This window comes from Enoplosus armatus, chromosome 14 (genome assembly GCF_043641665.1).
Source record: "Enoplosus armatus isolate fEnoArm2 chromosome 14, fEnoArm2.hap1, whole genome shotgun sequence".
In the NCBI taxonomy this organism is placed as follows: Eukaryota; Metazoa; Chordata; class Actinopteri; order Centrarchiformes; family Enoplosidae; genus Enoplosus; species Enoplosus armatus.
Window position 1 is genome coordinate 3,074,676 of NC_092193.1, and position 27,364 is coordinate 3,102,039.

At 43.0% G+C, this 27,364-nt stretch overlaps 1 protein-coding gene across 1 annotated transcript in view; it reads left to right on the forward strand.

The window, feature by feature from the left end:
* LOC139296026 (receptor-type tyrosine-protein phosphatase N2-like) overlaps positions 1-27,364 on the forward strand; it is a 183,210-nt gene that overhangs the window by 148,757 nt on the left and 7,089 nt on the right. The window contains exons 15-21 of the mRNA XM_070918283.1: positions 5,978-6,125; positions 7,847-7,920; positions 13,270-13,347; positions 16,429-16,548; positions 16,894-17,060; positions 22,745-22,798; positions 27,024-27,088. Of these exons, the coding sequence (XP_070774384.1) occupies positions 5,978-6,125; positions 7,847-7,920; positions 13,270-13,347; positions 16,429-16,548; positions 16,894-17,060; positions 22,745-22,798; positions 27,024-27,088 (706 nt within the window). The remainder of the gene's footprint in view (positions 1-5,977; positions 6,126-7,846; positions 7,921-13,269; positions 13,348-16,428; positions 16,549-16,893; positions 17,061-22,744; positions 22,799-27,023; positions 27,089-27,364) is intronic.

The window sequence follows — 27,364 nt, forward strand, 5'->3', positions numbered from 1 at the left end:
GTCGATTTTGGTATCTTATTTAAACTCCAAATTCATTCAGATTAAGGCGTTATAATCTTTAAATCGAGTTCGGATCACACAGGAATTTCATTCTTACCTAAGAGAAACTTGATGAAACTCCACAAACTCTCTGGAATCACTCGTAAATGCCACACAAGAACAACTCTGTATGAGTGGCTTCTGCGTATCGTGGATCGTGTATATTTGCTGGTCCCAGAAGGTTGTCGTCACAAGAAAAATTGCATTGTCAGTCGTTCAAGTGCTCTTTCGAGTTCAGAAGTATCACAGTGTTGTTGTGGTCCTCCAAAACCTTTTGGTGCCTGATTTTAACAACAAGGACCACGTTTCGCATTCCTTCTCCAGCCTACTGTCAACATTAGTTTCCTTTAACCCAACGCTATAACCAGACAGAAACGTTGTTATTGGACGACTAATCATTTTTAAAATGATCTCTTTCAACAATATCTGGTTAAAACTAAAGTGAACAGTTCTGGAAAGCACTGACAACCCACTTTGCTGTTCTGGTGTGAAGACTTGTTGACTAATCCAAGTCTGGACCTGATGTGCTGCATCAGTATCAGGGCTGTATAAAGATCTACAGTAGAGATGAAGGTTGAGATGTGCGTAGGGAGAGGGAGGGTTGATGAGAGGCTTTAGAGCCTGATCTGGGGAAATGTTGCATTTGCTATATCAGTGATTATGATCTGTATGAGAAAATGAGAGCTTTGCATCCGACTGTATAGTTGCATTAAATGGCCAAATCGTTACAGAACGGTGTGATTGTACATGAAGAAAATGTCCGCCTTGGTCGTCCTCTGCTACTTCCAGTGAGTCTGTAACTTCACTGTTTTATACCCATGAAGCCTCTCCATACGCACTGGTTTCATTAGGCGCCTACTGTGCTGATAAGAAGTTGATATATTTGACTCATATATAACTGTTTTTACTCCATCGAGGCGATAAAAAGAAACGAGCAGTGAGAAATCTGGCGTAATTTGTCAGTCACAGGATGCTCGTCATCACACAAAGTGATAATGTGTGATTCTTAGTTAATGTGAGGAAGCTGTGAACTTTTAGCTGCCGTTCTTTCCTTTTGATTTGTGGCAGATTTGCTGAGAAGAAAGAGAAACTGGGGAAAGAGACAGGAAAGAGAAATGTAATTCAGCACCTCGGACAGCTCCACACACACAGTGAAGCAAACGGCAGCTCTGATTGGTCCAGCCCGTCTCCGTCCTCCCACAACAGGAACATTACACAGCAGAGGGAAAGTTACATAATGCCATTGTCATGTGGAAACCGCGTATCTCCAAAATGTCAGCGTCTGAGGAAGAAAAACAATGCATCCTTGATTTTCACTGGAGCGCTCTGTATTTCCACCGGCTTTCGGAACCTTTCAGAAGGTCACGTTGTTTCCTCGGCCACCAGAAGGGCACGTAAACCTTCTGCTGAAGTTAAAAGACGGAAAGAACTAAAGAAATCGGAGTTATGATGTTTTCACATAACAGTGACAATCTGGGAAATTGCTATTTAATGTGTCTTACCGCCCACCAACCGTCCTCTTCAGTGAAGGTTTTATGGATTTGCCGCCACTCTCCTCTTTTCCTCCATCCTCCATCTTTCATTCATTAGTTTTCCTGTCTTGTTGCTAATTTCATGTTTTCTTTTAGTCATTTTCCACACTTCTATTTACTCACGCCCCCCCCTTCCACTGTGTTCTTTCTTTCTTTCTCTTTCTTTTATCCCACTGCTTTTTGTACTAGCCATATTTTTCTTCTTCACTGTTTACTCATCTGCCTCTTCCGTCCTTTCATTTGTCATTTTTTTCATGTTTCTTTGCAATCTTCCCTCGCTATTTTTCTTTAAACTTCTCCTTTTTACTTTTCCTCCTTCCTGCCTTGCTTCCCGTTTGTCATTTTTCTTTCCATAATGTGGAACGATGCCTATTTGTTGCTGCTCATGTTTTTCTTTTGCAGTTCTAGTTGTCAGTTTTACAAAAATATTCACACTTACGAGAAACTCATTTTAGAGTCACATCGTGATGCCAACCAGAGACCGAGCAGAGTTTCATGGCAACAAAATTGAGACCCAGTCGACACGTTTGGGGAAACTCAGAGCCGAGGGATTTATTTTTTTGTGGCGTCACAGCGAGAAACCAAATCCATCACAAAGCGAGACGAGCGCAGCTCCGCCGTGGAAAAACAAATATTTCATCTAATGCCCTGCCACACACCCGAGTGAGGCAACTGTTGAACGATTAATAAAAATCACGGCCGTCAAAGGGAGGAATAACGTGATAGCTGATGAGCTGCAGTGCCCCACCCCTCCCACCAACCCTCCCACCTCCCAAAAAATTAATTGCCTCTCGTAAACCCGAGCAAATTCCATGTCATCATCCACCCACTGATTTTAATTTGAGGAGAAACAGCTTTCACCATCTTATCTAAGTTAATGTATTACTTGGTCCCATGTGACTGGGACCGAGCACCCCCCCCCACGCCACCACCACCTCCCCCTACATCCTCTTTGCTTGTGTCTTAAGAGGATTAGTCGACTCTATATATAAAGCACATTATCTTGTCTTTTGTTGCTGGCCAAGTGTTATAGATTATACTGCAGGAGGGGCCTCCATCCAGATAAACTGTGCTGGGAAATTTGTTGTGCTTGTGGTTTTCGTACCTCACCGGCAGGCCGGCTGGGACGTGATCTGTAGAGCTGATAGGTCGCAGGGCAATGGCTGGAGGAAGAACGGGCTTCAGGAAATGGATGTTAAATCACTCTAATGTGGTCAGTTGAGGAGAGAGAAGACTCATGTATCAGGATGATGTCAGCTTTTAACTAAAAATAAGACAGCAGCCTCTGATATGATGGATGGACGAAGATTGATTGATGATGATTGATTACGCGATTGTTGTAGAATTCATTAATGGGATGATCTCAGCCTGAATTGATGCGAGCACCAGGGATGCTGATGCAATGATTTGATCAGACAAAAGTAGCACAAATGTGTCTTTACAGTGATTCAGTTATTCGGGAAACACTCGATGCTTTGAGGGGTTTACGGCTTGTATCTCATGTCACTATATTAAATATCACAACAGAATATTGGCAATTAGAAGCTCAAATCTGAAATTCACCGGTATTGGCCGTCGAAAAACGAATGTACTCCAAACACCATGGATTAGAAAATGTATCTCCTGCCTTGTTTGAAGTGTCACGTTACCTTAGAGAAGTTATGATAGCATAAAGACAGCTGAAAACTTAACAATCCGTGACATTTTAATGTTCAGTTGCTATAACACAATAGTGATTCCCTCTTCAGTAAAAATGAATAAAAAGAAGAACATGATTTTCTGACTCAATTGTCAGGAAGTTTCGACAGCGCACACACTGTGTGAGTGACAGGTGATGTCTGGGAGGTGTCTATACAAGCTATACAAACACAGATTACCATTTTCAGATTATTGGCTGCTATTGTTTTTAATCTCTGTGCTGATAAACATGAACAATCATTTTATTTTTTTCACTATGAAAACACAGATTCAGCCTTTTGTGTCACCTGTAAACCATTATGACACCCTCACTGGTGGAAGAAGTATTCAGAGCCTTTACTGAAGTAAAAGTAGCAGTGCTACTTCATACGCTCTTGGGTATTATCTCTATATTAATGGATCATATTTATTAAGATTTAAGATTAATCATTAATCTGCTGTATAGCTGTATAATAAATTAAGTATAATAAAGAAGAGTAAAAAGTGCAGTATTTCCCTCTGACATGTAGTGGTGCATAAAATGAAAATACAGGTCCCTTAAAATTGTACTTAAATATGATAAATGGCCTTGGTCACTCTGCACCACTGGACTCCCCCCCCCCCCTGCTGAGTAACAGAATCCCACAGTGACGGCTCTTACTTCCCCTTCTCCTTTAGTTGCAGTCGTTCCAAAATGGCCGCCGCATTACATCACCTCCCATGCAGCCGACTTTTCGCGCTGCAGTTTCCTACAGGTGCTCAGATGGTGCGCCAGAGCCACAATGGCGGCTCGGGCAAAGCCTTATTGCGTAGTGTTTTTTTATTGAGCACCTTTGGCAGCTGTAAGCCCCCCTGCAGTAAGGGGATTATTCAGTGTTTGGCCGACACATGGTGATCTCAGCACCTCCTGATTGGATTGCAGTAATCCCTTTACACAGCCACAAAACCCTATTACTCTGGCATTAGAGAGGGAGAGAGAGGGTAGGGGGTAGAGGGTGGTGGGGGGCATCTGATGTAGGACAGTGTGCATGCATGTGTGTGTGTGTGTGTATGTCTTCTGTGTGAATCTCTGTATGTTTTTATCTGTGTAGGATGTCTGCAGGTCATGTTTGTGTGTGATTGTGAGTGTGTATGTTGTTTGTACATACAGTATACAGCATGCGTGTGTGTGTGTGTGTGTGTGTATTTGAGTGTGTGCTTGCCGTGTTTCTCGGTGTGTGTTTTGTGTGACTTATATGGAACTGTGTGAGTGTATATATACGTGTGTTTGCTTTTTGTGTGTGGGTGGACTGTTTTTGTGTGTGTAACCTTAAAAAATAACCTTTATGTGTGGATTGTGCCTCAGATGTGTGTATGTGCGTGTTCTTTGTGTGTGTTTTCTGTATGTGTGTGTGTGTGTGTCTTTTGAAGGAGTCGGACCTCCTGCTGTTGATAAGCGGCTGTGTGCAGGTGGAGGGTCGCAGCTCGCGGCTTCCTGTTACATCATTGCTGCTTTTAGCAACTCTGAAGCAAATATAATGGAGAGCTGATACTACAACAAGTGTTACACTGTCTGTGTGTGTGTGTGTGTGTGTGTGTGTTTGTGGAGTTTGTTGAGTGTACATGCAGTCACATATCTGCATTTGATGGAGACTCTTTTCCAGCCGCCGGACCACGCCGCCTTCCATTTTTAACAAACTCCTCTCATTTTAGCAGAAAGCCATTAGGCCTTTTTTGGAAAGCTAATTCTGATTAAGATCAGCCCCATTTGTAACTGCCACCATAAATCATCGCCGGAGCCATTTAAAGAACCACACCAGCTCATTTCATTCCCTCATCCATTACCAACGATCGTACCGTCCATATTTTGTGTGCACGGCCGCTGATTTGCAGCGCTGCTTATAAAACAAAGCTACACTGGCCACCATCAGATTATGGCTAACCTGTGTGAACAACACACACCGTCCTCGCTATCGTCTTATGCGCCAAGCTCATTTGCAGACAGTTGATCAAAGTCACATTGTCTTTCTTAATTATGAATATTGTATGGTAGTTAATGACCAGGCTGAAACTGGTTGTCATTTAAACAGAGCTAGAGTAGATTAGACTGATACGCACCCTGATTAAGATGGCTTTGGTGCGACGACTAAAATGAGGAAAACATTCACGTGGGAGCTCATGGTAGCGTTTCCAAAGGAGAGGGAGAGGGAGGGGAGTCGCCTCAAAGGATGATCCAAAGACTGCGATGACGTTTAGAAAGATGTCGATTCTGAAGGGCATTCAGAGGCTCATGGAAACTCCACCCATCTGGTGCTTTAAGCAGGTTCAAACTATTATCTTTGCTTTCGTTTTCCCATCAGTGGAGTACCAGATGGATAGATTTGCCACACAGGACAACACAGTGAGTGGCAACCACAGGAACGAGCCAGAGTATGTATTTGGTCGACTTTTCTTTGATTGACAAAATAGCTGTTACCTGCTCTTCCATCTGGTGCTCCTCTGAGACTCAAACAAACAGCCTGCCAGACAGTTTAGAAAAAAACCTGTTATGTTAAAGTTAAAATCACAAGCTAGTATGTGAAATTTTGTGATTGACACAAAACCCTCTTCCTTAAGGGGTAAAGCCAGTCCATCTGGTGCCTCAGGCTGATAAAGATGAATACAATACTATCTCACCTTCGGTAACCCCAATAATAGATAATGTACGACCCTTGGCTAAATCTCCAGCTCTTCTCTCTCTTCTCCTTCAGTCCTACATGGAGGATCACCTGAAGAACAAGGACCGCCTGGAGAAGGAGTGGGAGGCGTTGTGTGCCTATCAGGCAGAACCCAACGCCAGCACCATCGGCCTGAAGGACGGCAACGCTAAGAAGAACCGCTCCACTGCTGTTGTGGCATGTAAGCAATTGACTCTATTTTGTTTCTCTTCCTACCTTTCTCTGTTTCAGTCTGAATGGTAACTAGTGGGCGAGACTTCGCCTTTACATGTACATAGTAGTAATCAAACAGTAAACTACTTTATCTACTGCAGAAGAAATGTGCTTTGGGGGTATTTCTCATCACGAAAATGCCCACAGAAGTTGGACATCAGCAGATAAAAATATATCAGCTCTGGCCTTCAAAAGTCTCCAGATTTACTACCAAACTAACCATCATCAGGTTATCTTTGGATTCAAAGATAGATAAATGAAGTAAGTAGTTTAAGTTTACATACCTACGTGGGCAATGGAAAATGGGACCATGTGATCTTCAATGAAAGGTGCTGTAAATCAATTGCGTAATGTTCCTTTAATGAGGTTCCTTGTGCCAAATCAATGCTCTTGTTAGTGAGACTTTAGCGTCAGTAAATAATGTTCAGGAGATTTTCCTTCATTTAGCCGCCAACCTGTGATCTACTTCTTTTAGTTATTGTTATTAAGACGTTCAAAACTAAAGAGCACCACATTTGTCGGGATAACGGCCAGAGACATGTAAAGGAAAGACAGCATGGCGTCCTCCTCATTGATGGAAGGCAGAAAACCTTTCATTTCCAAGCGGAACCAAAATTCAGCTGTTAGGCCTCCTGATGTCAGTCCTCCAAAGATAGTGGCATTACTCTCCCCACCTCTCGACAACACTCCCCGTATATTCTGAGCCCGTCCTCTATTATCAGAAACCAGGAGCAGATGCAGTGAGCAGAAGGGTTGTAAATTAGTTTTCTATTAAAGCTCTCCTGCACCGGCCTCATCAATGATTAAAATTTCTAAGCTTCTGTGGAAATAGCCCATCTAAAAAAGTGCTATCCCATTCTCTCCACCGGGCCCAGGCTTAATGAAATCCAGGTTGTCAGCAGGGAAAGCAGTTTGTCAGGAATAAATTGTGCTTCCTATTTGAAGCACCACTGGCTTCTCCGGGGGAAAAAAATGTCATGTTTTGCCGCTATCACTGGGGAAGAGTGAAAAGTACAAACTACGAAAGTTTGACCCCCCCCCAAAAAAAAATATTTCAGTGGACCAGAGATGATGGAAGGTATATCCTCCTGAAGATGGAGGAGAGAAAATGTGTCCTCCTCAACATTCAGTGTTTCAAATTCCAAAATACACTGGATGCAAACTGTGTCACAGTGAACACAGCAGCTGCACATGCAGTTCAACTCCTAAACCTTATTGATGTATAAACTGAGTGACCACAACAACGAGTTTGTAAACATGGACCCACCGGTGCCCCCAGACTCTCAGAACTTAACCCTTGGCAGCTCAAATCATCTAGTTTTCTCCTTTTGTGAACAACTTACTCCTGGATGACTGAAATCTGAGACTTTCAGGGATGACTTGATAAGTTCTCTGAGGAAAATGAAAGCACATCAGGAAACTCCTCAAACAAGTCACTTGGTGGTTTTTAATCCCTGAAATGAAACGAGTTATATTCTGAACCGACCCTGACATACCAGAATGTAATAAACTCTTTAGGTCATGGAAACATTTGGACTTAATTGCTTGTGGAAATCGACATCGAGGCTACAGTGAGAGTCCTTTATGCTCAACAGCTACGCAAAGAAATACCTAATTACAATGCATGTAATATATCCACTGCGCTGCACATTCCTAACTCAAAATACGCTGAATTCATTTGTGTTCCAGATGATCACTCCCGAATCACCTTGAAGGTGGAGAACAGCCAAGGCAACTCTGATTACATCAATGCCAGCCCGATCGTAAGTACCTCCTCTGCATTCTACCTCTATGCTTCACACCGCCGCTGTGGCAGCTTCCACGGTCCCCACGGGGCGTCACAGGAACAAAGGCAGCCTACCGTTGTACAATATACATTTTGATGCAACGCTTGCTTAGCTGCAGCGGCAGCCCCGCGCTAGTGTGTATGTTCTGCACCATGAATATTAATGATTGTTTTACAGCAAACACCCCGGGCGAGTATTCGCTCGGGGAAGGCGTGGGAAAGGACATGCGCGCGGCCCTCGGCTCGCTTCTCATTTGCGGAAATAAAATTGATCTGTGAGGTCTTGGGAAATGATTGTTTTTGACCTTGGGTTATGCTAATTTGACACTAGTTTGTGTTTACTGTTTCGGTGCGCTCGACTTGCCGAGGCCTTTCCTTGGCGCAGTACAGATTTAAGTAGCAAAACAGCCTGTAGGAAGGAGAAGGGGGAAGAAAGAGCCGTGTGCATTCAGTAAGTGAGTGTATCAATTTGGAAACCAGTGTTGGCATAGTAGGTTTACGTTTCCCTCGAGGCAGATACAGTGGTATTCCATTAAAAGCTACAGAAACGCTATGCATTTCAAATCTGGGCGTCACACCAAGAAGTGGCTAAGAAGTGTGTGTGTTTGTGTGTTTGTGTGTGTGAGAGAGACAGACAGAAAGAGGGAGAGAGAGTGAGAAGGAATCAAAACTATACAGGAACAAAGGAGCAGCCTTGTCAAATGCCACAAACACACAAATACAAAAACAGCTGCTACACATGTACCCACGCACGCACACACGGGAAAACACACAAGCATGCACGGACGCTGAAATGCACACACTCACTTATACACACACACAAGCATGCATGCTCACCCACACTCATATAATATACACACAGATGTCATAGAACGTACAGTGCAGACACCCACACAGACACGCTAAAAGCACACACTCGAACATGAACACACTTTTTGTAGACTGTCACGCATAAATTCCCACCTCCCCTCCCACACACAGATATTAAAGAATTAATGTAAACGAATTTACGGCACACATGGAGGTTATTTAAGGAACCTCCTCTACTGACAATTTGATCCCCCCCCCCCCCCCCCCCAACCGCCCTCACCCGCACTTTGAAGGAGTTATCTGTCAATAACTGTGAAACTTATAAATAAATGTTGTCTTATTCTGTTGTTCTGTTCTGCTCAAGCGGAGATGGTTTGTTAGCAAGTATCAGCAAGTCATTCCCTGTTGTCACATTGGAGAAACTTAGTTCGTTCTACATCCATTCACTTAAAATCAGAATATTATTCAAGTTTCTTTTGATTTTGAAACATCACAACACAGAAGACTAAAATGTGAAACTACAATTCTCTGCCACAACACAGACGTCAAACGTCCAACTGGTGGTGATCAGCTGAATTTATTCCGACTCTGTGGATAAACCTTATAATTTATAAGATATTCTGGGAGCCAGGTGCAGCCAGTATCCCAGTAACCTGTGCAGAAAGTAGAAAGCGTAGGATCATTTGGAAGGTTGACCAAAGCAAGGACCACTTCACGACCATTTGACTGAGGCCTGTGAAGCAGTACAGCTGTGTATTAAGTAACAACATGAATCATTGGATGAACAGCCGTCATTTAATCAACCAGATGTTGTTTTCCGTGCTAGCTAAAGTAAGAGTAACATGAATTAGCTAAATTACATAATTAAAGCCTCGCAAAGCCGGAGTTTGAACCACCCAGCAAGCTATGGAGGGTGTTTTAGATGATGATTGTTTGATGGGGTAAGGTCATTAGCCTCACATCCAGCTCCCAACATGGAGGAATAGGGGGTGTCCTCCCCTCTGACCTCCTCCAACGTGATAATTCACCAAAGAAAACAAAGAAAGTAAGTAACGTGGACGGCTGCATTTTGAATTTGAAGATTCAAAACCAGACCTAAAGTTACAGCTAATTCAGAAACACTGAACCGAACAACGTCCTGCTGAACCTTGACTGTCCACAAAAGTCTGATAAAAGAAATGACTGCTTAATCCTACCTTTATATTTTTAACCGTGAATGTGACTGTGATTGTTGATTTCATTGGGTAGTAAATTAGAAAATTAAAGTGAAGTCAGTAGCACAAACTCACAAACACAATCAATCACTCACTTTCACCTTAAACACACACCCAGTTAGTCCAAAGCAGACTCAGTAGTTTCCTCACACACACACACACACTTCCTAAGACATAATCAATCACTCAGGCACCACTCAATCATGCATACACACAATCACAGACATGCACTCGTTCTGATAGCACTGAATTTAAATCAGCCTCACGGGTTTTATGGACGGGTGAATTTGACTTTTTTGATTAAGGGTTTAAAGACTGAAGAAAATGTAAGTCATATTGTGTCCACTCTCTTCAACCTTAAACACCATAATACTGAAAAGAAAGACTTCTTCATGACACGTCATTGTTACTTATTCATGTCCAAATTACTTACTTACAGTCATGGAAGAGAAGGGATTCAACGGTATGACAAGTGACTTTTTATTGACAATCATAAAAACACATTTCAGTGGCCCATATTTAGGTTTTAGTACCCTGACCACTGACTGACACACCACATGTTGTTGGCCTACAGCTCGGTTACTCCTGGCAACTGAATGTATCGTTGAGGTTGGTGTGGTTGTGAACAGTAAGGGGGAAAGAAAAGATGTTTTCATCAATTACTCAAGTAAAGTACCTCAAAACTGTACTTAAGTACAGTACTTGAGGTACTTTCCACCACTGGATGTTTTTCACTTCATAGATAACAAATAAATATCAGCAACCAAAGAAACTTTCTGCCAGTTTGAGCACAAAATCAGAAGGAGATCATTTTCTCTCTCCTTAAAGACACAGGACAGTAGAAGTTCTTTTGTTTCCTAATGTGTAGATTCACAATTACAGCTAATTCATGTCGTTGACAGCTAGCAGTTTACTAGTGTCAGTCTGTCAGCAGTCACACACACACACACACACACACACACACACACACACACACACTGTCATCGTCACCCCCACCGAGGTGTCAGACTGTAGTAACAGTCGGCTCCATCATGAAGAAACTTCATCAGACAGACGGTCAGAGTGATGGTGATCCCACACACACACACACACACACACACTCGCACACTCACACACACACACTCACACACACACACATAATTTGACTCCTTCGTTCCTTCCAACGAAAAGACAAAAAACCAATAACAGGATAATTGCACTTGTCACATCCTCCACTTTTGTTTTCATTAAGGAGGAGTGTGTGTGTGTGTGTGTGTGTGTGTGTGTGTGTGTGTGTGTGAGAGACAGACAGTTGTCCTCAGTGACACACACACACACTCGTGGTGTTGTTAATGGCAGGGTTTCATTCTGGAGACACTGTGAGATGTCAGGAAGCATTGTGTGACCACAGAGATTGAAAAGGAGACAGAGAAGGAAGGAGATAAAAAGAGACGTCAAGTGTCTGTCTGTCTGTCTGTCTGTCTGTCTGTCTGTCTTTCCACGTCTTTTCATCTCTCTGTATTTTCCTCCTTTTCTCCTGAATCTCTCGCCTGCTTTTTACTCTACCATGTCTTGTCTTTTCCCTCTCTCTTTCTTGTCTTTCTTGGTTTCTCCACCTCCATTTGTTTCCCCGTCTCTGTCCTTCCTGGTCTTTCTCTCTTCATTTCCCAGATCAGATGGGACATTTTGTTATTTGTTTCAAATTCCTTCCAGATCCATATCTCTCCATTTCCTAGACCTTAACACTCTTTCACTCATGAAGTGGCCATTTGCAAGTTAAATCCTCTGGATTTTGACCAGTATGTTCTTTTGTTCTGATATTGGACCTTCACATTTGACCTTTGCAGAAATGTTAAAATAAAAAACGTGTTCTTGGCAGGATTTATATACGGCCAAAAGTATGTGAACAGCCAAACAAAGTGCATGGATTGTTTTCCACCAGAGGTTGAACCTGGCTGCAGGGATTTGCTCTCATTCAGACACAAGAGCATCCAACACTGATGGTGGGTGATCAGGTCTGGCTCACAGTCGGCGTTCTGGTTCACCCCCCAAGGTGTAGGACGGGGGGGTGGAGGTCAGGGCTCTGTGCAGGCAAGCCAAGTTCTTCCACACCAAACTGGGAAAACCATTGATGTACGTAGGTGTAACCCTCTGGCCAACCCCCTTCAGATGTCTAAAAAGTGCACTTCTGTCTTCCGGCTGTGGATGTTTTAATGATCAAACCTCCGTGGTACCATGTCGCCTTTTCTCTCTCCATGTTACCACATTTTAAGTTCATTAGAAGTGCATTATTGTTTGGCATTCATAAAGGGAACAGAGGACCATTAAAGACAATTCTGTGCACGGAAAAGCCCCAGAAATTATCTGCCTTCCCTCTATAATTGCTTCCAGCTAAATTGGTCTTGCCAATTATTACATTTACCGTACAATTTGCATGGTAATAGGCAGGGGTGTCACTCACTTCCTCGCACATTCACCTCACGTTGTCTCCTGTCTTTTGCTCTCAACGCCTACGCCAGCCCTCTGTAATTTCCATTAAGTTAAGGACGAAGCCTAACTTACTGAAAACTCTCTCCTCCTTCTCCAGAAGCTTCCAGCTGTGACTGTAAGAACAGTAAAAGGTGTATACTCTAGCAAACTTACACATCTTTTTACAAAGAGAAGGAAACAGGGAGAACTTCTGGAGGTCATTTGGGGAAAGTGAAGGGTTTTTGCAAACTGGCATGGACGCCTGCAGTGAGCTGTAGCCTGTAGCACGCGTTGGGCGCTGTATGTCATGATGCACTGAGCTTTCTTACAGGCTGCAGTGCACTAAGTCATCACAGCACTGCTGCATGCTGAGATGAAGGGGCCCTCGTTGACCACTCAGAGATCATTTCCCTCATTTACTTTTATTCACAAGGCTGCTATTGGTTTGGTTCCCTCTCGCTTCTCATTGTATTTTAAGTTTTCACAAAACTCAACGCGTGACCTACTTTCTCAGGGCTTACAGTTGATTATAGAAGTGAAATAATTTAACCTAATTTCTAAAGTTTTGCCTTTGAGGTTGTCCAACTTAACTCTTTCAAAATTGTAGTTTTAGGTAACACAAGTCATCCTCCTGCAAATTACTAGTGCTTTATTTAATAGAGACATTTTTGTCTTCTTTGTCTTTTGTCTTTGTTTTGTCTTCTATTTTCTGTTGTGCTGTTAATTGTTTTTGCTGCTGTTTTGGCCGGGACTCTCTCGAAAAAACGGAGCTCTATATACAGTATATTCAGTATATTCAGTATACAATTTATAACCTTACATCATCTCTCTTTCCCCTTTTCCTCTCCCCTCAGATGGATCATGATCCCAGGAACCCAGCCTACATCTCCACTCAAGGCCCTCTGCCCTCCACTGTGGCTGATTTCTGGCAGGTAAGAACACACACACACACACACACACACACACACACACACACACACACGCTCTCAAACAAAAATCAATACGTTCTCCTCTCTTAAACAAGAGTTAGCCGATTTTTATTAGTGCAGCGAGCCACACGGGAGACCAGCTTGTTCTGTGGATGTCGTTATTAATCTCTCCTTCACCATCACGCTCACTGCCCACCATCACTGCACACACACGGCACGCACACACATCTACACACACCACTCAACAGTGGGACACATTGTTAATGCAGGGGACGGCAAACACTTTTCCCCACTGTCCCAAATGTTGGATTGGGTTTGAATCTGAGACCAGAGGATCGATAAGTTATTCTGGCCAGTTGTGGCCTATATGTGTGTGTGTGTGTGTGTGTGTGTGTGTGTGTGTGTGTGTCGAGGGGAGCAGTGTGGAGGGAGGGTGTGTGTGTGTGTGTGTGTGTGTGTGTGTTAGGGGTGTGATGGTAGGAAAGGTCTCCTTGTCAAACAAGTTCTTATCAAGTTGCTTGTAGTGCTGTTACCATGCAGGCTGGAAAAAAAGAAAACAGCTGCTTCTGCTAATCAACTGAAATATAAACGACAGCTCATTTAAAATTAAATTTTCATACGATGTCTTTTTTCGTTCAAACCAAAGAGAAAAATGTCCTTTCCAGTGCAATGTTGAAACATCAAGGCCAAAGAATCCAAACATGTTGTTTAAATTAACAAAATGATTCTGCAATAAATGAAAGTCGCATTGCAAGTGATTCTGTTTTCTTATTACTTCCTTGTCAGATTATATATGTTTGTGTTCTCTCTGCTGACTGATCGTTCACTGCTAATTGCTCCACAAATGGTGACAATGCTAATTGTGATACAATTCAAATCCAAATTATCAGTGTCTTTCTGTTATTCTACTGAACTGTTAACAGAGCGACGATGCTCAGCCAACCTTTCCGGTACAAATGAAGACTGAATAAAACAATGCTTCCCAATTCTTCTTCAAGTAGAAGTTTCAAAACATCCAAGAAGAGTGGGAGGTGCTATAAGATGTGTGTGTGTATACCTTTTAGAAAAAGTAAAACTTCATGGTACATTTATGCTAATACTAAAGTCAAATTAAAATTCATAACTCCCGTAAGCGATTACAAACACACCATCTGCTTTAATTGTGGTTATGAGAGAAGTTTAATTTGTGACTTAAGTTGGACAGAAATGCGGGTTGTTGATGGTGTGATCGTGGAGAGGGGGTGGTGATGGTGGTGGTGGGGTGTGGAGGTTCTCCTCGGGGGGATGAGAGAATGAACTTTAACCCCATTACACCACTACTTCCCTGCCCCCTTTCTACCTCCTCTCACCACTAATCCCTCTCCAGCACTGGTCATTACTCAGGAACAGGTTGGCGGTTGTGTGCATGTGTGTGCCGGGGGGGTGTTCTGGATGAACCTTCTTCATCCTGGTCAGACTCCAACTGTTCAACAGAGGTACAGAGGATCGGCTCCAAGGTTTTGCTATTCAGATTCAACAGTTAGTGGTTCTACATTCTACAGATCCTGATCCTCTTGACCTGAAGTCCGTCTGTAGGCCTTCTTAGTGCCCATGTAGTCCAAAAGGAATCGTACTTATCTGTCATCTAAAGAACATGGTGTCAGTATCCAGTATACAGGTCGTAGCCCACATCTGAAAAGATTCTCAGACCAGAACTACTGCTCATCATGGATTCACGTCAGGTTCATTAAGTGGCCTCTCTGTGCCTTACAGGCTTCTGCACTCAAGCTTTATCCTGGCTTTTTGTTGTGGCCCAGTAAGCTTAACCAGCAGTACTGTGTCTTATCAGGCTCCTTAATCAGGAGCTGCCAAGGTTATTACACCACATACATCCCATAACACAACATCAACCCCATCAGGATTCTGCTGGGGTGCCCTCGAGCGAAGTACTAAGGTCACATACTCCACAATGCCCAGCTTCCAGAAGTTAATACATGGACCTGTATGTTAAGCGCAGTTCTAGAAAAGAGCTCGGTGTGCAGTTAATGTTTTCCAGGACAAATAAGAGTTTAAATTAAATTTGCATTTTAACAAACCAAACAAGTTTTTAAAGAGGGAACTTGTCCTCCCAGCACCAGCGGAGTTCTCACCCTGTCAGCTAAAGCAAATTAACACCGTTTCTCACAAAAGTGCACCGTCACGTCTTTAGAACCGTGAGACCAATCAGGGAAGCGGTGGGGGCCGAGGGGAGGGCGCGTAGAGCTGCAGTAATTCAAAAGCCGCTGCAATTAACGTCGGTTAAATCTCCGGCAAGGTGTGGCAGCGCTCCTGACTGAACGGCAGGTGCGGTCGTCTTGATTATCTAACACGATGATGTGGGAGCGGTATTGTTTTATGGCTTCCATTAACGGCTGACTGTTACCTCTGATCAGAGTCAAATGGATCTCCAGGGCCAGCCCACCCTCCGGCTGCGAGAATATGACTGCCAGCAGGAAAAATACAGCCGAGTGCCGGGTCTCACTGTGGAATGACCCAGTTGGGGGAGGGAACCGCCTCGACAGCAATTACTTTTCATGCCACAACGCTTGGCTTCCTTGTAGTTTCTTACCAAAGTTTGAAACACAGTAAACATGTCAAGTGTTTGGTTTCAAACAAGATTTAATTTTCACCCCACCCCCAAAACAGACACATCAACCCTTCCAAAATGATAGAAAGCACAAAACTTAAACTGACTATGGACCAATATCCAAGCGCGTGGGTGAGTGAGGACACATGTCAGCGTTCCTGTTAGCAGATTTTGCAAAGTGTTGACAGCTTCGTATAAGATCTTGTTCCAAATTGAGTTCCACACAACTTCAAGAACGTGACTCCTACTCTCAGGAAATGGCTGAGTGCTTGATACTAAACAGACTTTGCAACTTTTTAAAGAACATAAGGTGACATAAGACCCTGGTTAAAAAATAAATCTGTACTTTTGAGAAAGTACTGCATGTCTTTTAAAAATGTATAAAAAGTATAGGTTACTCTGTTGCTCCTGTCTCGTGGGATACGAGGAATGTACCTGCGACTGCGATGAGTCTTATTGGGTGTGTGTTTTGTTTGCAGATGGTATGGGAGAACGGCTGCGTGGTTATTGTCATGCTGACACCTCTTGTTGAGAGCGGGGTGAAGCAGTGCTACCACTACTGGCCCGACGAGGGATCCAACCTGTATCACATCTACGAGGTAAAATGAACTGATCGGGGTGTTAAGTTGCAACTTTATGTCATCGGCCTTTGACTCTATGTAAGTTTTTAAGGTAAAAGCATAAATGTTTGGCTCCCTCTCCTTTTTAAAGAGCTGCATGTCAGGGGCTCTGATTGGCTTGCATTGATTGGATTGATCTGATGCCCCATATACATGATGGTTGGTCAATTCTAGTCACAGTTTTTGTCTAACTCGATTTAGTGAGCGTAAACGTGATGGCAAATAAGACTTGGTGGCCAATATTTGGTGTAATTTCATGACTATATTGAGTTTTGCATTTGTCGTATACATGTTCGTTGATTGTACATTTGTGTGTCGTTGCAGGTAAACTTGGTGTCCGAACACATCTGGTGCGATGACTTCCTGGTTCGTAGCTTCTACCTAAAGAACATGCAGACCAACGAAACACGAACCGTCACTCAGTTCCACTTCCTGACCTGGCTAAACCAGAACGTCCCGGAGACCAGCCGGACGCTCCTCGACTTCCGCAGGTAGGTAGAACTCCTTTTAAAAACTGTAAAAAAAATATTTTAAACTAACATAAGACCTCTTGTTTTTCATGCAGTTAGTTCTTGAAATCACTGAGGTGTTTTAGAGGGGAGAATTGCTCCCCCTTCTTTTGTCCAATGTCCCTGTGCTGTTGTCCTTGTCACCGTTAACTCTGCTGTTGGCATGAGAAGGAATCAGGTAGCCACGTGTCACCTCTGTTAATCATGGAGCCGCCAAACCTGCACCAAGAAACCAACCTGCAGGAGATCAACAAGGCTGTGGCTTCCGCAGTGAATGCTGCCAATTGTATTCTTATAATGCCCAAATAAAGCTGGAGGTCCGGCCACCAGTTATTTAACACAGGCCTCTACATCGTGGGCGAGTGTTCACGAGTTGTTTTCAACATATTTTTCTGTACTGGCCAGGTGTTAAAGACTTTTTAGCATTTTACTCAAAGAATTCCTTTTCATTTGAAGTACATATAAAGTACTTCAAAGCCTGCGCTTTTAATGTTTACAGTGAATGCATTGAGGTTTTAAAAAGCCTTAAAGAAACTTTTGGAAGTCTTTTTAAAAGAGGCCTTTGGAAGAATAAATATGCTTTGATAACAGGATTAATTTCGAAAGCAGGACTTCAGAAGAGCACGTTGTATGATGTTTTGAAAATAGAAGTCCACTTGTAGATAGACATAAAAACTGTGTGATAGTAGCTGGAAATGCATGTTTTCTGTATCCCACAAACTAGAAGTCTCACTGGTCTTAATCTGTTTCTCAATGGTGTCACGTTCAGGAACCCAACGACTATTGTCGTTGGTTCGGCATCCTCCGTATCTGTCCTCGGTTCCTTGAGTTTCTTGAGTTCACTCCTCTTCTAGCAAGACGTCCATGCAAGTTCTCTGAAACATAGATTCCAGCCTTACAAAACAACTCCCGAAATGCACCACCGTCAGCTACGTATTCATTTTCTTCAGCGTTTTATGCATTTCTAAAGGTTTCTCCAGTTGACTGTGAGGCCACGTAGTAGAATCTATGAATGATGGTTGTGGACACAGTTCTTTTTGACATTTCTTTTTTGGGGGGGGGGGGTTTTAAAGAAAAAGAAAGTGAAGGAGGTTGAATAGAAGGTCCTGGAGTTGTTTGCACCCTCCCCTAAACCACAAAGGCTTTGAGTGGCTTTTGTGGCTCGCTCACAGCGTAATAACTTCAAACCTCTCACTTCTCCAGGAGTTTTGACTCGTGACCCTGAGATGTGGGCAGAGAAATATCTATATATCCTCAAACATCCTGGGCATTTTGCACTTCATAACAGTGTAATTCAGGATGCATTGAGGGAACTCTGCCGAAGTGATCCTTTATCTGCGGCGCCTTCACAGCCGCCCCCCTCCCTCTCCGCTTCGACCTCTTTTAAACTGATATACTGTATTGCCTATTAGGTGGGAGCCGCCCCGGCCCCTTTTCTCTGATTCACTGTGGATTTTCTCCAGCGATAGACCCCAAGTCGGTTTTATATACAGGCCCGGTGTCGCCGTGCTGCTGGCGCACATCAATTAGGTGAGATATCAAGAGTGAGAGTTTGTGGTCACAGCTATTATAAAAAGGTCTGGTGGGCGTCACCACCCACCATCAGTTAGGAAATATTGCCTTTACTCACAGGGCGGCGGGGTCAGAACACAATGAAGAAGGCGCAGAGGGAGATATTTTTCACTTTTATTACCGGGGATATGGTCCACAATAACAACCTGCACTTCTTTTTTTTTTGGCGTTTCCTCGGTGATTTGAGGATGCCAGCTCATCTCTCCTTCTTTTATGCTAGCATGATTTCTTTTTTTTTTTTTAACCTCACTCACAACTGACTGACTGAGCCGAAGCATTCCCTACAAATCCCCCCCCCCCCCCCGTTTTACCAGCTAACTAGCGGTTGCCAGTGTCATTTTTGTGATGTTGCAGCTAGTAATATAAGCCCAGTTGCATAGTCACAAAAGTGATCATTGGAGACTGTGACTCTGCAACCAAGGGGCCTCATGGACCCCCCCTCCCTACCCTCACCCCCACCCTTCTACTCCTCATTTTCCCACTCTCCTCCTCTCCTTCTTTAACCCCTCCTTCCTCTCTCTCCTCTTTCTCTCCCCTCGCTGTGCCCAGTGACCTGAGATGACCTCTTGCCTTTTTGCTACCTCATGGTTTGCTTGACTGCCTCCGACCTCCTTCCACCTCCTCCGCCCTCTCAGGCCATGCCTCCCTTCTTCTCTTGGTCGCCTTTGTCTTTCTCTCCCCCACCTTCTATCTGTCTCTCTTGATGATTTCTGCTCTGACAATTCGGGTTGGGTATCGCTGCAATTTTATCGATTCCAGTTCAGATTCTGCGTATTGAATCCGGTTCTTATCGAATCTTGGTTCCTGTTCCAATATTTTTCAGCTGTTTCTGATATGCTATGACACAGAAAAATACTACGTTGCTAATGTTAGCGTTAGCTGTGTTCTCGGGTGGCCGCAACACGTCAAACGCATTGCTTCGGATTCACGCCGTGAAGTAAAAGCTTCATCATATTGGAGGTGCAGCTCGGAACCGGTTCTTGACACCCAACCCTACTGAGAACACATCCACACTAAGAAAAGGCTCGTTCTTCTCTCTGGTTTGGCCCTCCGTCCACACTAAACGGGTGTATTTGGCACCTGGAAAAGCTTCTCAAAAAGGATCTCAAGTGAGGATAAATCTGACGCTTGTGGGAAACAGAGCTCGTGAAACGCACCAATCTGCGATGACGTCACTGTTCTAATTCCAGGCGTCTCTTCAGAAAAGCAAACATTTAATACATTCTCTTCCCTTGTTTTCTTCTTTTCCTTGTTTCTCTTCTTTTAGACGGGACCCATAGATTAGATACAGAATCCATTCTCTTGTCAAATTGGCACCTAGCAGCCACCATACCTTGTGTGTGTATGATGGGTGTGTTGTGTGCTGCAATCGAACCACTGTTTGGTGCGTGTTCAGTTGTCTGACGACACAAACGATATATAGAAATATATGTAAATGAGTTTAGTTGTATTAAATTAATGGAGATCAGGGGCCATTGGAGTAAATGAGAGCTCCGGGCTTCTCACCTGTTAATTCACGGCGCGAGCTGCCAGTTCATGTGGTTGTTTATGTTAGTTCAAACTTAAAGGGACAGAAATTGACCTCATGTTGCAAATTCAGTTAAACGTTCCCAGGTTTGGGCATTTCAGTTTGAATTGAGATGTTACTTTAAAATGTACTGTCTTAGTGTGGATGTAGTCCGAGTCTCTCATCTCTCTCCATCAGTTTGTCTTTCCCTCTCTCTCTCTGTCTCTCTCTCTCTGTCTCTCTCTCTCCTCTCTCTCTCTGTCTCTCTCTCTCTCTGTCTCTCTCTCCTCTCTCTGTCTCTCTGTCTCTCTCTCTCTCTGTCTCTCTCTCCTCTCTCTGTCTCTCTGTCTCTCTCTCTGTCTCTCTCTCTCCTCTCTCTCTCTGTCTCTCTCTCTCTCCCCTCTCTCTCTGTCTCTCTCTCTCTCTTCTCTCTCTCTGTCTCTCTGTCTCTCTCTCTCCCCTCTCTCTGTCTCTCTCTCCTCTCTCTCTCTCCGTCAAGCTTGAATCTCTCTTATGGGGTATTTCCTGTGAATCCCACACCCCTCTATGGACCCCCACCCCAACCCCCCAACCCCGCCCGACTTTTGGTGATTTTCTGCCGGCTGTTTCCATGGTAACATCACTTTTAATTGTCTGCAGTGAGCTCTGACTTTTCAATTTTGGTGGGGTGGAGGATGAAAATGAGGGTTGTTTTTTTCGGTGGAAAGACTTCCTTTCTTCAGTTTTTGTGAAGTTCCTGCTCAGGAAATCCTTTCAAAACCTACTGCAAAGTGCTTGTTTTGTCAATCCAGCTGTGCAAACACAACACTGTTGAAGATTCGGTGTGGGTTTGGTTATACGTAACAGTAGCAGTTGTGTTTTTTCTGTTTCATGTGGTTTGTATATCAGAACTAGATGGATGAAAAGCACATTTGCAGAATTTATTGTAATTTGAAAAAAAAAATGAATGTGTCAGTGTTTCATTGCAATTTATCTTTTGACAAAAAATATCCTAACTCAAGGTTTGTGTCAGTTTAGGGGTCCTTGACATGAAAACGTTTGGGAGCCACTGCTCTAGACATCTCATGGTGTTCCTCAGTGGAGGCAGTTTGCTCAGTTGTCATCACATGAGATGAGAGTTCCCAAAACCAACTTCTGTTCTGGAGTTTCAGTAAAATAAGGTGTGGTTTTTGACAGGTTTCAAAACATTTTAAGTTTTGAAATGTGGAAAAGATGTTTACAATGAGGATTTTAGGAGGTTTCAAGCACCTGAAGGTCATGAAATTCACATAAATGACCATAGAAAAGCTCAAGGAAGGAAAAGGTTAAGCATCAACACTGCAGGTGTTTCTTTCCTTGACTGAGTGATGCATTATGCATGACACACACACACACACACACACACACACACACACACACACACACTGTGCCTTTCCTGCTGAATATTGTTATTTAGAGTTATCACCATGAAATAGAATCAGAGATGATCTCCAGCAGGGATCAAACTCACGGCTCTCTGCTTCTTGCTCAGATAGAAGCTGGATGTTTGTGATCCACTGGCTGCTGTGCATTTTGATGAACAAGGTGTGAATGTTTTAAAAAAAAAAAAAAAGGGATGAGCTATTTTCACCACATACTTTGAGGCAGATTTCTACTTTTTTATGTATGTATGAAAGCACCAACAAACACGAGTATCTCGTCTGTTGTGGAACATTACGATACAGCAAAGGGATGGTTTTTGTTCTTTAAAAGAACATTTCATGGTATTTGTGTTGAATGTGTTTCAGCGGTGCAACTTCATGATCCGTCAAAATAAGAATTAAAAAAATACAAGGGCACCACTAAGAAAAGCTCCCTTCTCTGCATTTCACAATACTGTCCGGCAGAAAGGTATTTCCACCGATGCATTAAATGTGTAGTTCTTAATAAAATGCAATTTGTGGCATTTTAATAAACCATGAACCACCTTTACATCACCAAACAGGAGGAAGTTGCTCTTCTTCTGCAGAAAATGAAGCTACATCTTTCAGAGTACTGAAGGTGTTGGAAGGAAAGAAATGGCAGAAGAAAAAAGAATCACTTTGAACATGTTCATGCTTTATAGTACCGACGATATCATTGTTAGGATTGACAGTAACACAGATGTGTGTCGTCCAAATCTAGACTTACTTACTGAACAAACAGCCAAGAGACACGTGAACATTTGAGTCTCATTCAGGGCTGAACTCATCATCGAAGGATCGTGTCAGAAATGATTCATTATTGAAGTATCAGCGAGAAACAGTTTTACTACTAAACACTTTGGATAAGAACAGTATAGGTCTGGTAAGTGGTGCGGGCCAAACGGTGAGCTCTCTGCCTTTACGCTCATGTTGAATTATTACAACAAAGTTACGCAACTATAACCAACTTAATGAGACTTCTGTCAGCGCTGAGGAACATTTCTGTCTATTTATACCTAATAAAAATTAGAATTAACGGTGCTGAGCACGCTGTTCTTTGTTCTTTATTATTTCTAAAAGCCCAGATACTCGATGTGCTGACTGTGTGTGCTGCTGTACCTGTGATGTTAACACTGAGCTTGTTTTTCTGTTCTGTTTTTTTACAGAAAAGTTAACAAGTGCTACCGGGGACGCTCGTGTCCCATCATAGTCCACTGCAGGCAAGTATAATAATACCTCATGTAGTGTGTGTTTCTCTTCTTTTTTAATTTGTTTAAAGGGTTCTAGTTTACATTCACGGTTATAAAATGTGGTTTGTTCTGTGAGAGATGTTGTTAATGAGCCAACGAGCAGATAAACAGATATTTTATTGACCTGGTCCCTTGTGGTTTCTGTCACCCAGTCCGCGCTACCAGTTCATTTATCACGAGCTCTCGCGTCACTGGTCAGCACGTGGAGGACGACAAACATTTAAGATAAGAAATTAGCCCAAAAGTTGAGATGTAATTTGACAAACTGTCCACGGAGGAGGGAAACTTTTAATTGGAGGCACTTCAAAGTTTGCAGTGTGGAGCCAGTGGGTGAGACGGAGAGGGGGGGGGGGTAAATAGAAGTAGGCAGGGTTGCAGCTGTTGTGTGTGTGTGATATCACATCTGCATACCCCCACCACCTGAGGAAATAACTCAGACCAGTGAGACATAATTAAATCTGTATTTAACAGAAAAATCTGCCACAGTTTTTTGTGGAAACATCCTGCAATGATTGGATTAGAGACAAAAAAAATGACTTCCATAACAGATAGCCATTATATCTGTCTGCCCGCTCCTCCACTAAGTGATCTATTATTTAATATGCTGTAATGGCTCTTCCAGGATGATGAAACTGTACATTTCTCGGTTAAATTGCCAGGCTGCACCAGAGTATGAAACCTGTCTTAATGGAGCACCAGCCATAACAGCTGGATCATCCTGACGTCCCCCGTTACCTTTGTGACTCTACAAGTAAATGTAAATGTTTAGAAACCCAGTGAAACCACCAGCTGATGGTTTGTTAACTGGTTTAGAGGTTACTTGAACAGAACCATCACACACACACACACACTTCATGTGTGTAGAGGTGTTGCAGTAAGCGTGATCAGTGAGAACGGGCGGGAAAATTCACCTCACATGTACCGACTGTACAGCTAATGTACTGTTGCTAGCTAGCAACGCACGCACCAGCCATGTAGCTCTAAGACCTCACCGGCATCTTCACACATTTTCCCCAGAGCCCCTCAATTATGTACATTCATCACTTTGAGTCACACAGCTTCAAGAATTGCAAGAACTCTTCACTCAAGCTGAAATATTTTCAACTTGCATGCATGAGTCTTCGCCTCACTCTGCGCTGCCTAAACGAATCCACTTCTTTTAGCGTTCACTCACATTTTTTTCCCCTTTGACTTGGCATGCAGTCGTGCCGTCTCTAAAATGTGCGTTGCAATCAGGTTGAACACACCTTTAGACTGTAATGGAGCGGAAAGGATCCTGGCAAAATTCATATTTCAACATACATCTGCTGCACCTTATCAGCTGCAAGACTTCAGTTATTCTCTCTGTTTTGAAAAGTTCAGGTGCTGGTATGGTTTCAGACGGTGTTATAAGGCCCTGCACATCCAGACAGATGTTATCAATTCTGGCTGTGAATGTGAAAAATAAATCCCAGTCTACTAGTTGTGAATCGTAGTTGGAGTAATCGTGAATTTCAGCTGCAACATATCAAATTTGTTTAAAAGAGCTACAAGTATCTAGTACTAAGTATCCAAACCTGTGGCCCCCGTCGCTGGTAGGTACATCTAGATAAAATAGAGAGGCTAACAAAGGGGGTAAACACCTTCAATGTCATGGAAATAATAAGGGATGAACATTGTGCCGACATGGCGTGAAGGCAACATTAGACTGGAGGAGAGGATGGACCACGAGAGTGTCGGGCCTTTGAATTCATTCAAGTTTCAAAAAAGCAAAACATAATAAACAGCGAAGACGCGCTTCATGTTTGAAAGGCGATCAGTGTGCTTTGAAAATGTGCTGCACCTCCGAGATTGAGTTGTGTTCAGATGCTCATCAGAAGCTTTGCAGCTGTTTCTCGGCGTGCTGTGAGGCTTCTCTTGACTCAGGCGTTAATGTCAGGCCTCTGCGAGCAGAGCACGACGCTCACTCTCGCTCGTAACCTCGGACCAATCCAGAGCTCATTCCTGGACCCGACCAGCCAATCACGTCCGCGGGCGGAGTGACGAAAGGATCGAGAAACGCTCACATTCATCCCGCAGACTTTTATTTAGAGCTTTCAGACGAGTTTGTCAAACCCAACTGTGCTCGGCCATTTATCAGCCTAATGTAGACAGAGAGCAGAGTGAAGCAATCAGGAAGAGAAGTGAGCGAACAGGAGAGTGCAGAAATTCAATAATCACACAGCATTCAGACAACTGCTCCGTCTCTTTTCACCTTTTCTGTCTTTTTTCTTTTTTTCTACCTTCTATGTCTCTTTCCATCTTGTCTGTTTCTTCTCCTCCCCCCCATCTCTCATTTTAAACAGAGTGAAAGAAGGCAGCAGACATCTTGACTTGTTTACTCACAGCCCTCAGGCTTCTGCTGACACACACACACTCACACACACTCACACACACACACACATCACATATCTTTGATCGCCTTGTAATGATCCTGGCAAGGTGCAGCGATATGACAGATCTAATCACGCCGTAATAACCTGTACACACACACATACACTCTGATACTGCAGTGGTACTGATCAATTACTGCCACTACTGTGTGTGTGTGTGTGTGTGTGTGTGTGTGTGTGTGTGTGTGTGTGGGCTTGCAGAAAATAACCAACCCTTGTGAAAATGAAATATTCAGGGAGTATGGACGCATGCCAGCAAATGCATGAAATAGACTGGTGGGGGTGCAGACATCAATTTTCAACACTTGAAATAAATCGAGGATACAGAATATTCCCTCCACATACGTTACAGAGTGTAATTCTCTTTTTGTGCGCCGTGTTCAGTTTCGTTTTTCCCACATTTTTCTTAGAATAGAAGAACATGCGTTGACGTCTATGTCAAACAAGAATCACTGTGGCTTTGCTGTTGTTGTTAAACAGGTTTATATTTTGATGTTATTTAATTCCTGACCAAAATAAAAACCCGCTTCAGCCTTTCTGTTCCATAATTATGCGCCTTTGAAGTTTATTATCCCCTTGAAATAGCATTAGAAGACTCATAAACCTCGACATATTAAATCTGCTGCTCACCTGCTTCACACTGGAGGCAGGTTAGGTGCGTCTTCACTCCAGAAAAATAACATCAGTATGTTAGAGCATATGAAGTGAGTTGTATTGTCACAGTAAATCTGTGGGTGTGTGTTATTCAGATGTTCTAACTGTGCTGTGCTATCGTGCAGGAGCAGTGGGACTTGCTGACCAGCCAGCAATGCTGCCAAGCTTTTCTAAATGCCTGTTAACACTTCAAATTGAATTATTTTTTACTGGTTTACAATCTTATTTTAAATTTGCATCTGCAGACTCAGAGAGAACGTGTATTCGTCCGTGTCTGGACACAAAGACAGAGCTGCCAGACTAAACTCGTAAAAGTCAACGTGATGGAGGATTATGGCAAGAAAACAAAACCTGTAACTGGAGGTCTGGTTTGCTGATGGTGTCAGAATGAACGCAGACACATCAGACTGTAGCAGTGCGTGAAGCGCTCTCAGGGATCAAAGAGTGTTTCCATGTGAAGCTGGAAAGAATGACTTTGAGGATCATGCAGGTTTCTGGGGCTCCTAACAACATTATGTGTGACCAGAAGGAAATACCACGATCTCAATAGGTCTCATTTTTACCTCATTTAATGCACAGTGGCTCTAATACTGCTGCTTCTCCAAATACTTTATTAAAAATGTACCTCAGGGAACGTGAAAATGAACTTTGCAATACATGCAATGTAAAAAGACAAGAGTTTAAGATCTTTTATTTCGAAAGAAACATTTTGCATAACAGGTTTACAGATTTACCTGCAGACTGAAAAGAAGCTTCAAATGTGCAGTTAACAGTTTGTAGAGAGACCAAACCAACAGCTGCAGGTTCATGTCACTCCTTCAGGTTCACAGACAGCGGATGGTGTTTGCGGAGGTTTTCATTCCTTGTACTTGTACTTGTCACTTATTGTTTCATAATAACAATGAAACAAATGTACTTTATTACCATGAAGAGACAGATATGAGAAATATAGAAAAGCTGTGTTGTTTAAGATGATAATGAAACACATTAGCTGATGTTATGATCTGAAAAGTACTTAATCAGTTATCAGAAATGATATGACATTATCAAACAAACTGCATTTAATCAATACCTCTGTCTCTCTCTCTCTCTCTCCTGTCTGTGTCTTGGTCTCTCGCCCACCCGTGCAGTGACGGTTCAGGAAGAAGTGGGACCTACATCCTGATCGACATGGTCCTCAACAAGATGGCTAAAGGTGGGTGTTGCCCCCCCCCCCCCCAGTGTACTTCCTCTTGCCAATGTGGAGAGGCGTTACCATGGCAACATACCCCACCCCCATACTCAACAGTGTTGAACCTGCAGAGATAAAAACAGTGCTGTGAAAATATTACCACAAGTTATTTTTATAAAATTGGATGATTGCATTAAAACAATGATATTTAATTAGATAATTACAGCAACAAGGATGTAGAAATAATTATATTTTCCATCAACTGTTTGCCCCTGAGCCAGAGAAAACAAATGTTTTTTT